The sequence below is a fragment of the Felis catus genome, chromosome B3 (assembly GCF_018350175.1).
Source record: "Felis catus isolate Fca126 chromosome B3, F.catus_Fca126_mat1.0, whole genome shotgun sequence".
Classification (NCBI taxonomy): domain Eukaryota; kingdom Metazoa; phylum Chordata; class Mammalia; order Carnivora; family Felidae; genus Felis; species Felis catus.
The window spans coordinates 105,306,627-105,318,157 of NC_058373.1; the positions used below are offsets into that span (position 1 = coordinate 105,306,627).

The 11,531-nt window shown below is 37.8% G+C and overlaps 1 protein-coding gene across 12 annotated transcripts in view; it reads left to right on the forward strand.

Annotated features, from left to right (window-relative positions):
- The window catches only part of KIAA0586 (protein TALPID3), a 114,050-nt gene extending 103,443 nt beyond the window's left edge, over nucleotides 1-10,607 (forward strand). For 9 of the 12 annotated variants that reach the window (XM_045059977.1, XM_045059973.1, XM_045059976.1 and 6 more), the window contains 2 exons: nucleotides 2,063-2,128; nucleotides 10,263-10,607. In XM_045059977.1, the coding sequence (XP_044915912.1) occupies nucleotides 2,063-2,128; nucleotides 10,263-10,414 (218 nt within the window). In that variant the 3' untranslated portion in view covers nucleotides 10,415-10,607. Of the gene's footprint in view, nucleotides 1-2,062; nucleotides 2,129-3,102; nucleotides 3,296-10,262 lie in introns of all 12 variants that reach the window. The other 3 variants (XM_045059970.1, XM_045059972.1, XR_006599652.1) reach the window with 2 other exon arrangements.
- Nucleotides 10,608-11,531: the final 924 nt, after the last annotated feature.

Sequence of the window (11,531 nt, forward strand, 5' to 3'; positions counted from 1 at the left end):
GAATGGAAGGGAGGCCTTGTTAGAAAAAGCCCCCAAAGCGATTCAGATTTTCCCTTCTCCCTACCCCAATCCTGCTGAAAATCGCTGTTTTGAAGAGGTTTCACAGCTCCTTTCTCCAAAGCCAGCCAGGTACAATATATAGCACTTTCTTAAAGAGAATAAAAAAAGAAGGCACTAGAACAAGAAGAGGCAAAGAGAAGTTACCAAGAATAGAAGAAGAATTCGAGTTACAGAATGGAAACATTAACAGCTAGAAGTGGTATGATGTTAACAGGCAGAGAGCTCAATTAATTGTTAGTCTTTAAAATCCCTTATACTTGAGGTAGAACAGGAGCATTAATTGGAAGATTTGCTCACTACTGTCAACTCTGTAGTTTTGTCTTTATGGTTAAAGAGGATTAAGACTGTCTTACTCTTCCTTGTGGTTTTTACAACACCTCCTATAATAATGATGGACACATAAAAAAAATTTTTAATGGAATCCTAGCTAGACCTATGGTAGATTTCCTTTTTCTTTTCTTAGTTTCTACCCAGCTCTGTTTGGTATAAAAGGGGATGACGTTGCTTTTTCTTACTATAACACAATAGAGAAGTTTAAATTCTGGGCCTTGAAGCAATCACTTCAGAGCAGGCTGCCACTTAATTTTACTTGCTACACACACACACACACACACACACACACACACACACAAAGTGGTTCTTCAACGGAAGGGGCCTCTGAGGTGGGACTGATTGGTACCATTGTGGCCACCTTTGTACTATAGGTGCTGTGTAAAATCGGAAAGGTAGCTGTAAAGGGGCCAAGCAGTAACCTCTCCCTCTTTCTCAGAAACTTAGAGGCAGAGTAGGAAGTGAAAATAGACAGTGTTTATATAGTAACATCATAATAAGCACTTTTCATACATGTAAAGATTATTTTAAAACAATATCACAGTTGGATGTTTAATTTTGGTCTATTTGCAGATTGTCAATATAACAGATAACTTGTATTTGCCCACAATCTTACCTTCATAAAAACTATATTTTCTTCTAAAACCATTCTTTGTAAGCTTTTTTTCTTCATTCATCTGTATTACATTTAATTTTTTGACATACTTAATTTTTAGATTTCCAACAGGATGATTACAATAGCTAACATGAATGTTTGTCACCAGTGAGAATCTATTGCTTGCTTTAATCAATGATGCATTGCTTAAAATAATGTTCATTTAAATATCTTCTTCCAAATCCACTGAAATTTTTGTGAAGTAAAGGAAACTTGAGAGATGCTGATTTTTAGAGAAAACCAGAAAATACTGATTATACCATCTTTCAATTTTTTCCAAATCATTCTGCCCTAAAGATTTGCTTGAAATAACGAATATTGATAGTTATTGATTGTGTTGCAGAGCACAGGTTCACAGCATGCCATTAACACGGGCACAAGCCCTTGGTGCCCAGGGTGCCTTGTGGGCTAGAGAACCACATGTGCTACAGGTTTCTTTCTTCAGTTATTTAAGTTGACTTCATAATTCCCTAGCCATAGTTTTTCCCCAGCCTACTTCATTTTGATATTAAAATTCGGCTTTGGTGTAACAGTGTACTGGTCTTCTGTGTTCTCTGACAACATTACTGGCTGCTTCACATAGATTGTGTTGGGCAGGATGCCCCAGACTGGCCCAGGTGAAGGGAGAGTCTAAACTTCTTTTTGTAACCATTAAGTCCCTAAGTAAGAGAATCTGCAAAAACTTTTAACCTTGGAAGAAATGGTCCATGAGTTTCTCTTAGTTAATACAAATTGCAAATTCTCTAATGATTCTTCGTTTCCCCCTTTCCCTCGTTTTTGATGCATAGAGATAATCATTAGGTAAAGTGGGTTTTTTTTTTTGATTGGTAATGATTAAAATTCAGCTGTTTAACTTCCTTTTTTATATTAAGGCCATTAGATCAGGCTTCTATTTACCTGGTTTTATGAGAGTAACTGTGGGAGTGCATGTAGTTTGTGTTCTTTTTAGTGAATAGGAAGGAATCATAGTTATTTCTAGGCCTAATGGATTTTCTTATGAAACAAATTTCAATGTAGCTTCATCAGGTGATACGGATCAGACACAAATTGAGCCCAATCTGTACCTCGCATCTGTATTTACAGGTAAGATTTTTACATTAAAAGTTGTTGAACTTGGAGCTCTTCAGATTTTCCATTTTCTTATGCTTTCTTTCATAATAATCAGCACAGTTGAGATACTAATTACACCTTTTTAGATTCTTCTCAAATATCTGTAAACTCACCCCCGGTAATAGAACTCCCTGTGCTAAACTCAACCCTGCAAAAAGCATAAGTTAGAGGACAGAAAAAAATGTTTCATTTCCCTTTGGAAAGTTTATAAAATGTTGAATTAAAAGGCTGCAGGTGTGGTATTCAGAGCACTAAGGATAGTACTCAAGATAATTCCATCTGGGGGAGGTTATTTGTTGGGACAGGACAGTGTTTAAACTTTGAAGTCAGTTTTAAACAAAGTGAAGCAGCTGGAACCTGGCATAAGAAGAAACAAACCTTTCACATTAACTATTGCTTTTTAGAGGAAAAAGAATTGGAGTTGTTTTTACAGGTGCCAATACATTTATTCTTCCTATAGGAACTGCTTTATCTGTATCCTAAATTATACATTTCAAAATAAGCATTTGTCAATTCATTTTAAAAACAGAAGCAATAGTAAACGTAAAACATGCAATAGGATTTCTATGTCTAGAACAGATTTTGGAATGAGACGAGGGCAGCATTTTAAATCACCTTTTTAAACATGAAAGTAAGACAAGAAGTGTTGAACAGGGACTAATTCTGGAAAGCACAGGTAAATAAGATATCACATACTGTACTTCACATCAAATGACCAGGCACCTTCTTCATATAGACTCGTAGTATTTGTTCTCAAGCACTGAAGCTATGGTGCTGCAAAATCTGTAGAGCCGGGGTAAGTATGTGAGGAGAATTGAATACAGCAGGATAGTTTAGCAGCTGCTTAAACAAGGAATTAAAGGGAGAGTAGATGAGCCCAGGGTGGACAGGAAAAATGCTTCAAGAGCTCAATAAAATACAGCTGAAATACTGTAACATTTTCACAGACAGCTGGGAAGCAACTGCATTGCTGGAACTCAGGGCTGATTTTAAAGACAGGATCTGGTCGCTGCGAATGTAAGCAAGCTGTTAAGGAGAAACCACAGACTGCTGAGGTGGAAGCCGATCAGTTTGGTTCAGCAATCATTGCAAGGCCCGCTGTGTGCTTACCATTATGCTAAAGCTTTGTAGAATGCGGAGGTAAATAAGACAAAGTCACTGTCCTGCTGAAGCACATGTTCAACAGGAACAGACTCACAAGCAAATAACGATTGAGATGATAAGGCCACAGATACTTAACTGTGTACCTACTGTCCTAGTCAGACAGCAAAGACTAGAAGTCCCAGTCCATGCTCTTAAGGGGTATATTACTCAGAGCAAGTGACAGACTCATAAATAATTACAGTGCAGTTTGGTAAGTGCAAATTACCAAATTATCTTCAGAGAGAATAAGGCATCCACAATTAACAGGACAGGAATTCCTGTATTTCACCACTAGTGCTGGAAAAACAGCTCAAAGAATGTGATTCACTTGCACATGGGGCTGGAATATCCTTTAAGTCAGTGGTTCTTAAATATTTGCGGGGCACCGATCCCTTTAGAGCACTGAAAGCTATGACCATCTGTTTCCCTCCCACACTGTACTTGTGTGAAAATAACTTCATAATTTTTCAGGGCATTCGCAGATCCCGGTCATTCATCCATGCTTAAGATCCTTTATGTACATGGATTAAAGACGATTACATTTGTTTCCTTTTTAATTTTACTTTTAAATTTGTAGTTTATAAGAAACCAATCTTTGTTTTCATGTGGAAAAACCCAAATCCAAACAATTTAAAGTCATTCAGCTATCTATTCATCATACCACAGAAGAATGCCACAGATTCGTATATATCACTTGTGCCTTGTGTGTTACTTAATCTGAATGAAGAGTTTGAGATGCTATACTCTTCTTCTATAAAGCTGTTAAAGAAACTTTTCCTTCTTTCTCTGCTTGTCTCATGTGTTAGGAGAGAATGCTTTGTTTGGATTCCTCTCAGTTTGCAAGTGACACAGATAGAATAATGGATTGCCAAATGTTTGAGGATTAGAGTCAGAATCTGAAACCTGCTGATGAAATGCATTATCTAAACCCCAAAAGCTTTTACAGCGTTAGGCATATTTTTAGAAATATACATACAACATATAGGCAAAAATTTCTTTTGCACATAAAGCACAACTTCATAGGCAAAATCTTAAGTGGGCATTAAAAATTCTATATTATTGGGGTGCCTGGGTGGCTCAGTCAGTTGAGCGTCTGACTCTTGATTTCAGCTCAGGTCACGATCTCAACGGTTCATGAGTTCGAACCCTGCGTCTGGATCTGCGCTAACAGTGCAGAGCCTATTTGGGGTTTTCTCTCTCTCTCTCTCTCTGCTCCTCCCCCACTTGTGCTCACACACACTCTCTCTCTCTCAAAATAAATAAATAACTTTAAAAAATCCTGTATTATTACTTGTATTACTTAGAATAAATTAGTTTTAACTTTTCTGTTCCTTAGTCTTAGAAATCCAATATCTAACAAAATTTCTTTATGAATTTTAAATATTATTAAAGCAAAAATAACTGAATTTCAAACATCTAAAAGATATATTAAAATATGTCTTAGGAAGCTTCAAATACACCGTCTGACTCAATGGTATCCCAGCTTAAATGTATGCCAAGTTAAATGACGTACATGGAATCAAGGAGTAGTCTCTTTAAAAAAAAAAACTCTGAAAACAGCTGTTGAAACAATTACGTCATAGAGTAATGACATGACTGTGGAAATTTTTAAAGTCAAATTTTAAAAGCATCAAACTAAATTTAATATAGGTAGAAAATTTATGTTTGATTTAATGATGATTTATTAAGATATGATGTCTTTTTTCTTTTAAAAAAAAATTAAATTCTGTGAGGACCATAACTGGATATGAAGGTTACTGCTTTTGCCTGGTAACAGTCATCAAAGTGATTTTTAAAAATGCTCCCCGTCTAAAAGTTCTCTTTTAAAGTTCAAAATGACTGTTTAACCTGTGTAAATGAACACTTCAAAAAGTCTTTCCAAAATGCACATTTACAAACACTTTAGATAAAATGGTGCATTTTATTGACTCAACTCATTGACTAACACACAATTACAGAGTTGAAATAGCATAACTATTTGGAGGCCTTCTGGAGCTATGGGGTTTTTTTCTTAGTGCATTTCACTGAAACATTTGTAATCCCCTCTAAAGCAGATTGCCTTTTTCAGTCCATCCTGAGGACCATTGCCTCTTAGGATAGTTGTTTCCAGTTGTGTAAAAGTAAGAGCTAATCCATTTTGAGTGCTTTCTATGTGCCAGCACTATACAGAACACTGCGTGTGCATTATCTCATTTAATCCTCATAAACCCCCCACTCCTGAAGAAGGTACTCTTATCTTTAAAAGATGAGGAAACTGGGGCGCCTGGGTGGCGCAGTCAGTTAAGCGTCCGACTTCAGCCAGGTCACGATCTCGCGGTCCGGGAGTTCGAGCCCCGCGTCGGGCTCTGGGCTGATGGCTCAGAGCCTGGAGCCTGTTTCCGGTTCTGTGTCTCCCTCTCTCTCTGCCCCTCCCCCGTTCATGCTCTGTCTCTCTCTGTCCCAAAAATAAATAAACGTTGAAAAAATAAAATAAAAATAAAATAAAAGATGAGGAAACTAGGGTTTGCAGAAGTTACATAACTTTCCCAGAGTCTGTTATCATTCACTACCCCTCTTAGCCATCACCTATTTTTCTTTATAGCACTTATCACCTCCTGACATGTTCTATGTTTATTTCCTTACTTGTTTGTCATTTGCCCTACACTCAGCTGGAAGGTGGTGGCAGTGAGATCAGAGCTTTTGTTTTCTTCACTGCTGAATCTCCAGAATCTGGAAATGGTGCCTGGCACATAGTCGGTGCTCAGTCGATATTTGTTGACTGGATAGATGGATGAGCCCAGCTCTGCCCTATTCCAGAAGCCTCACACTGACAATTTGGATGGGACAGTTCCCAAGTGACTGGACAGTAGATCTCATTTGGGCCCCAGACTTGACCTATCATAAAGGGACTTGAAAGCTTGAAACGTCATCACTGCTCCTCTCCTTGCCTGCCCCTCCCATTGCATATTACATCAATGGGATTTAGTTTAACCACCTTTAAAAGTAATATATTTTGGGTAATGAAGATACTTGATACAGGACAAAAAGCAATGAGTTACCTCAACACTGCCAGTTATGAATTAATTAGATGAATTATAGTAGACTTTTTTTTTTTTTTTTTGAAAGCCATCTGTTACTTTGTGTGACTCTTCATTCTTGGGTCTCTTTCTACTTATCTCTCTGACATTCCCTTTTGTTTTTCTTTATTTTCTCTTCTTTCACCTTTCTTTGTCCTTCCTTATAGTTTTGTCTTCATTTCCCTTCTCTATTTTCTCTCCTAGGTGATTACTGTTCTCATTACTCTAATTATTTTTTCTATATAGATGACTGCTAATTCTGTCTCTAAAACTGCCTTACAGTCTTTGGCACCTTTGATTCCAGTTGCCTGCTGGAAAAGTCCATTCACACATCTTATAGGCATCCACACTGGTCAGGTATATAACTAATCCCAGTACCTCCACACCTCTGTATACCACCGTAGCCTCAAGCTTGTTTGTGTTCTTCTTACTGCCTGCCTTAGTCAACTAACCCTGTAATTTCAGAGCCATACTCAATTCTTCATTAGTTCTGAGTCTCTCTCCAAAATACCTCTTTCCACTGGCAAGTATCATCAGTTTTTACATGGACTGTTTCCATAGATCTCGCTCCTCCCTCCTTATTTTCCACACAGCTGTTGGAATTCTCTTTTCTGAACTGCATCTGGTCATCTTACTTCTCTGTTCAGAATCTTTTGTGACTCATCATCATTTACAGAACTTGACCCTGACCTTCCTTTACAGCCTTCCTCTCTCACCATTCCTCCAATCCCATCAGTACTTGGACAGCAGAACAGAGTTCCTTTAACATGCTGACTTTACAGGGACTTAATTTTGTTCTCTTTTCCTTTTTCTTTTAAATCCTACTTCAACTGCTACTTCGACTTCGTTTAAACTAAGTATCACTATACATGTCTGTCGCCACTCCTAGGTTATGAGCTTCTTGAGGATGAGGACTATTTCTTTTTCATCTGTGAATCTCTCAGCACCATCTCAGCTCCACACATACAATAGGCTAGTAGAGATGTTTAGCTAGTGAGAATATGGTTTGAAAAAACCCACTTTAATGTCTCTGGGCGTCAGTCGCCTTGTCTGTCTTGTCTCTCAGAATTACTGTCAGGATGAGAGAAGATGATGGGAACAAGATCTTTGTAAAATTTTGAATTGCTGTGTAAATATGAGGCATTAACTATGAAAAATAGCATAACTTTGTAGTGGCTGCAAATTTAATATGTTCTCTGAGACTTGTAAATTTCTTCAAGATCTGAAAAAAAATAGTTATAGCTCTTGTTACATCATTGAGCAATTTAATCAGTAATTTACTGCACATAATAGAAAATAAAGGTACATATAAAGCAGTTTTGTGACATCAGATAACAGAGAAAAGACGAATATCTGGTGTCAGTTTGGTTTTTGACAGGTATGCAAGCAACTAAAGGAATGGATTTTTTCTGACTAATTGGGGGAAGATAACATTGAACATTGGGCTGAAAATTAATTTTGCTTTTGGCTTTAGTTATGCTCTATGTTAGTTTTTACTTTATTGAGGAAGTAAGCTCTGATTTTAGATACTTCTCTTGGTTTTGTGCACACTGAATGTGGAGGCCGACACAGGGCTCAAGTCCATGACCTTGGGATCATGACCTGAGCCAAAACCAAGAGTCAGACGATCAACCAATTGAGCCACCCAGGTGCCCCTTTTGATCTTTTTCAAAAGCGGTTCTTATTGTGTCTTAATTTTAGTTTTTAGCATATCCCGACAAAGCTAAATTTCAAAAAGTCTTTTCTTATGTAAAAATTTATTCTATTTAAGTTGACATCAAAATTGTTTTCTTCTTAAAAGATTATACTATGGTATTACAGTTTATGATGTTGCTATAATGATGCCAAATCTTATTACTTTACCCTCTTTTATTAAAAAAAATGAATTTGACACAAGTAACAAAAAGGAATGGTATAATATTAAAAGCCTTTATAAGACTTCCTAAAATGAAAGGAATTTGGCTTTTACAAGTATTCCGATTTTCTTGGACAGCTGTGATTGAGTCATCATTGAAATCTCCAGAACTGTCTACTTTTACTGTGGTCCCTATAAAAATGTAACAGAGAATCCACTTTACTACTGTGAAAACTACTTGAAAAATATAAAGGAGCTTTAGAAAAATGACTACGACTCTTGACTCACAGATTTCTCTAAGATTGTTAAAGATAATTTGTTTTTAAGACACTTATTATTCTTAGGTATATATGGTAAGACCATAAAATTTGAAATGAGGATCTTTATGGTCTTAAATAATACCAAGTTGGCATTCTTCATATTCTTAGGCAGTGTGCTTTAAATGTAAAGAAGTGAGCTAGGGTATAGGCAGATAGACGACATTTACAGTCAAATATGGATTTTTTTTTTTTAACATACTAATGAATTCTTCATCCCCAACTGGGTCTCCTCTGCCACCAGCTAGCTTCTATATTGCCTCCCGCTAGTCTCAATCCATGGGATGGAAGTTTTTTTCTGTATTTGGCTAAATGTAGAGATAATGAAGAAAAGTCTATTTTACAAGGAAAAATGCTTTCCAAAGTCAAATGTCAATGATATTTGAATGATCACTTTATTATTATTTTTTTTCAACGTTTATTTATTTTTGGGACAGAGAAAGACAGAGCACGAACGGGGGAGGGGCAGAGAGAGAGGGAGACACAGAATCAGAAACAGGCTCCAGGCTCTGAGCCATCAGCCCAGAGCCCGACGCGGGGCTCGAACTCCCGGACCGCGAGATCGTGACCTGGCTGAAGTCGGACGCTTAACCGACTGCGCCACCCAGGCGCCCCTATTATTTTTTCTTTTGACGTCGCTTTCCTTCTATCAGTTCTGTTAGCTAATAGCACAGCACTCTTAGACCCTCAGAAATGAGCATTAATGACATGAGTTGAGTGTCCATTTTTTAGGAGTAGGAAAAAGAGTGAAGTGCCTTGGAAACCTTTGACTTCAGATGGTTTTCAGATGGTTCACGTCATGGCTTAAAAAAAAAATCACGTTCTTTTTGTAACTTAAATAGCAAACCCTTATTTTAGGGCTGGTCCAGTGTGTTTTTGAATTGGGCTTCGCTGTTTACTTGATGGTGATAGTAGTGATAGTACTGTATTAAATAGTACCGTCCAGTGGTGCTGGTAACTCTTAGTTTTTGAGCACTTACTAAGTGCCGAGCTCTGTTGTCAAGCTCTTTACTGAGACTATTCTATCCTCATTACACGCTGCAAGGTTGGTACTATTAACATAGGAGAACTGAAATTCTGAGTGCTGAAACATTTTGCCAAGGTTACTCAGTCAGTAAGAGGGTAGGTCTAGGCTCTCACCCTACTTGGTCTTGCCTGGCATCTGTCATGTGTACCACAACTTTCGGCATTTGGGTACTGTCTTAGTCCATTCTGGCTGCCATAACAAAACACTACCAACCAGGTGGCTTATAAACAACAGAAATTTTATTTCTCAAGGTTCTGGAGGCCAGGGGTCCAAAATCAAGTCGCCTCTTCCTGGTTCATAGTGATTGCCTTCTCATGGTGGAAGGGGCTAACAGGCTGTCTTTTATAAATCCCATTTGTGAGGGCTGCACCTTCATGACCTAAGTACCTCCCAAGCCCCCACCTCCTAATACTATGACTATAGTGTAGTCACGTCAGGCATTAACATTTCACCATATGAATGTTGCGGGGGAGGGCATAAAAGTTGAGATTGTAACATACTTTTAAAATGTTGTCTATAATTGTCTAGGGGTGGGAGCGGAAAGAAGGAAGGTGTGGTTCATTTCGGACAAGTTCTGAGCTCCTTGAGAAAAGAAATGACCTCATATGCAATCCTTGTTTTGATCCCCCCGTATTATTTAAGAAAGTTTAAAACACATAAATGCTCAGGACATGCTTATTTAGCTGAATGAGTTTCTCCTTTTTTACAGGTGGTAAAACAGTCCCACTTTTCACTTCACAGACGTCACCTGCCAAGATGTCTGTGATGCTGCCCGCGGTGAAGCCGGAGGACTGCTCTCAGTCTCTGAGCGTTAGCAACGTCCAGGGGGACACGGAGTCCTCAGGAGCAGATACCTTCTGAAAGGGAAGTGAGAACCAGCACAATACTTGTGCCACTGGTTTTGAAGTCATTTTTCTCTGGCGTAAAACCATGTCTCCGACTATTTTGGTTTTTGAGCATATTCTGAAAAATGATTTCTAATTTTTTGTTAAAGTAAAAAGCGTAATTTGGGTACTTCGGTAAAATTTTTAAATAAAGTAATTTAAAATATGAATCATTGTGAGTCTGAGTTGTTTCTTAGAATCCTGAGGCAGCATGGAATAGTGGAAAGAGCATGACTTGACATCTAAGAATTTATTCTGTGGGTATAATTATCTCTAATTATGAAATGATGTTACTCAAAGCTGTTCATACCAATTTTTTAATAAGCACAAATAATTGGCAGCAATCTAATGCCTATCAATAAGAGCCTAACTAAAAAAGTGATGGCAAATCTATACAATGGAATACTATGTAGTACAAAAAAGAATCGTAAAACGTGTATGTGTCGATGTGGAATTGTCTCTGAGAAATACTGTTAAAATGAAAAAAAACCGTGTCATTCAAAATGGGGTGGGGAAGAATCCAAATAGATGGTGTGTACACACACATAAACTCACATACATATATTTGCTTATGTATGCATTAAATATCCTTGGAAGAATCCATGAGAAACTGCTGTTTGTCTCTAGGGACAGGGATTGAGTAGCCGGGTGATAAGCTCATTGATGGAGTCGAGGATGACTGAAGCCTCTGTGTATTTGAACTTCAGTTGTGACAGGAAAAAATTATGAGTGAGGTTTACTTTTTATATACCTTATAAACCTTTCTACTTTTTAAACCTGTGACATGTGATTAGATTACCTTTCAAAGCACAAATCTGTAAAATTAAAAGAAAGCAAAAGGGCAAATTTTTTAATCTCTAAAATTAAAAGAAAGCAAAAGGGTAACTTTGAAATACATAGGCCCCGGTTCCGCTTTCTTCATGCTCTATGATAGGGGCACCTTAGCCCCTCTTCATGGCTGCCCGGGTAAATGGGCTTAATACTTGTGTTGCAGGATAATGGGGATTATCGATAATGTGGGGAGTGGTGCTCAGCACAGTGCCTGGCACCAGATAAGAGCTCAGTCATGGTAGGTGTCATTATCTGGAGGAATT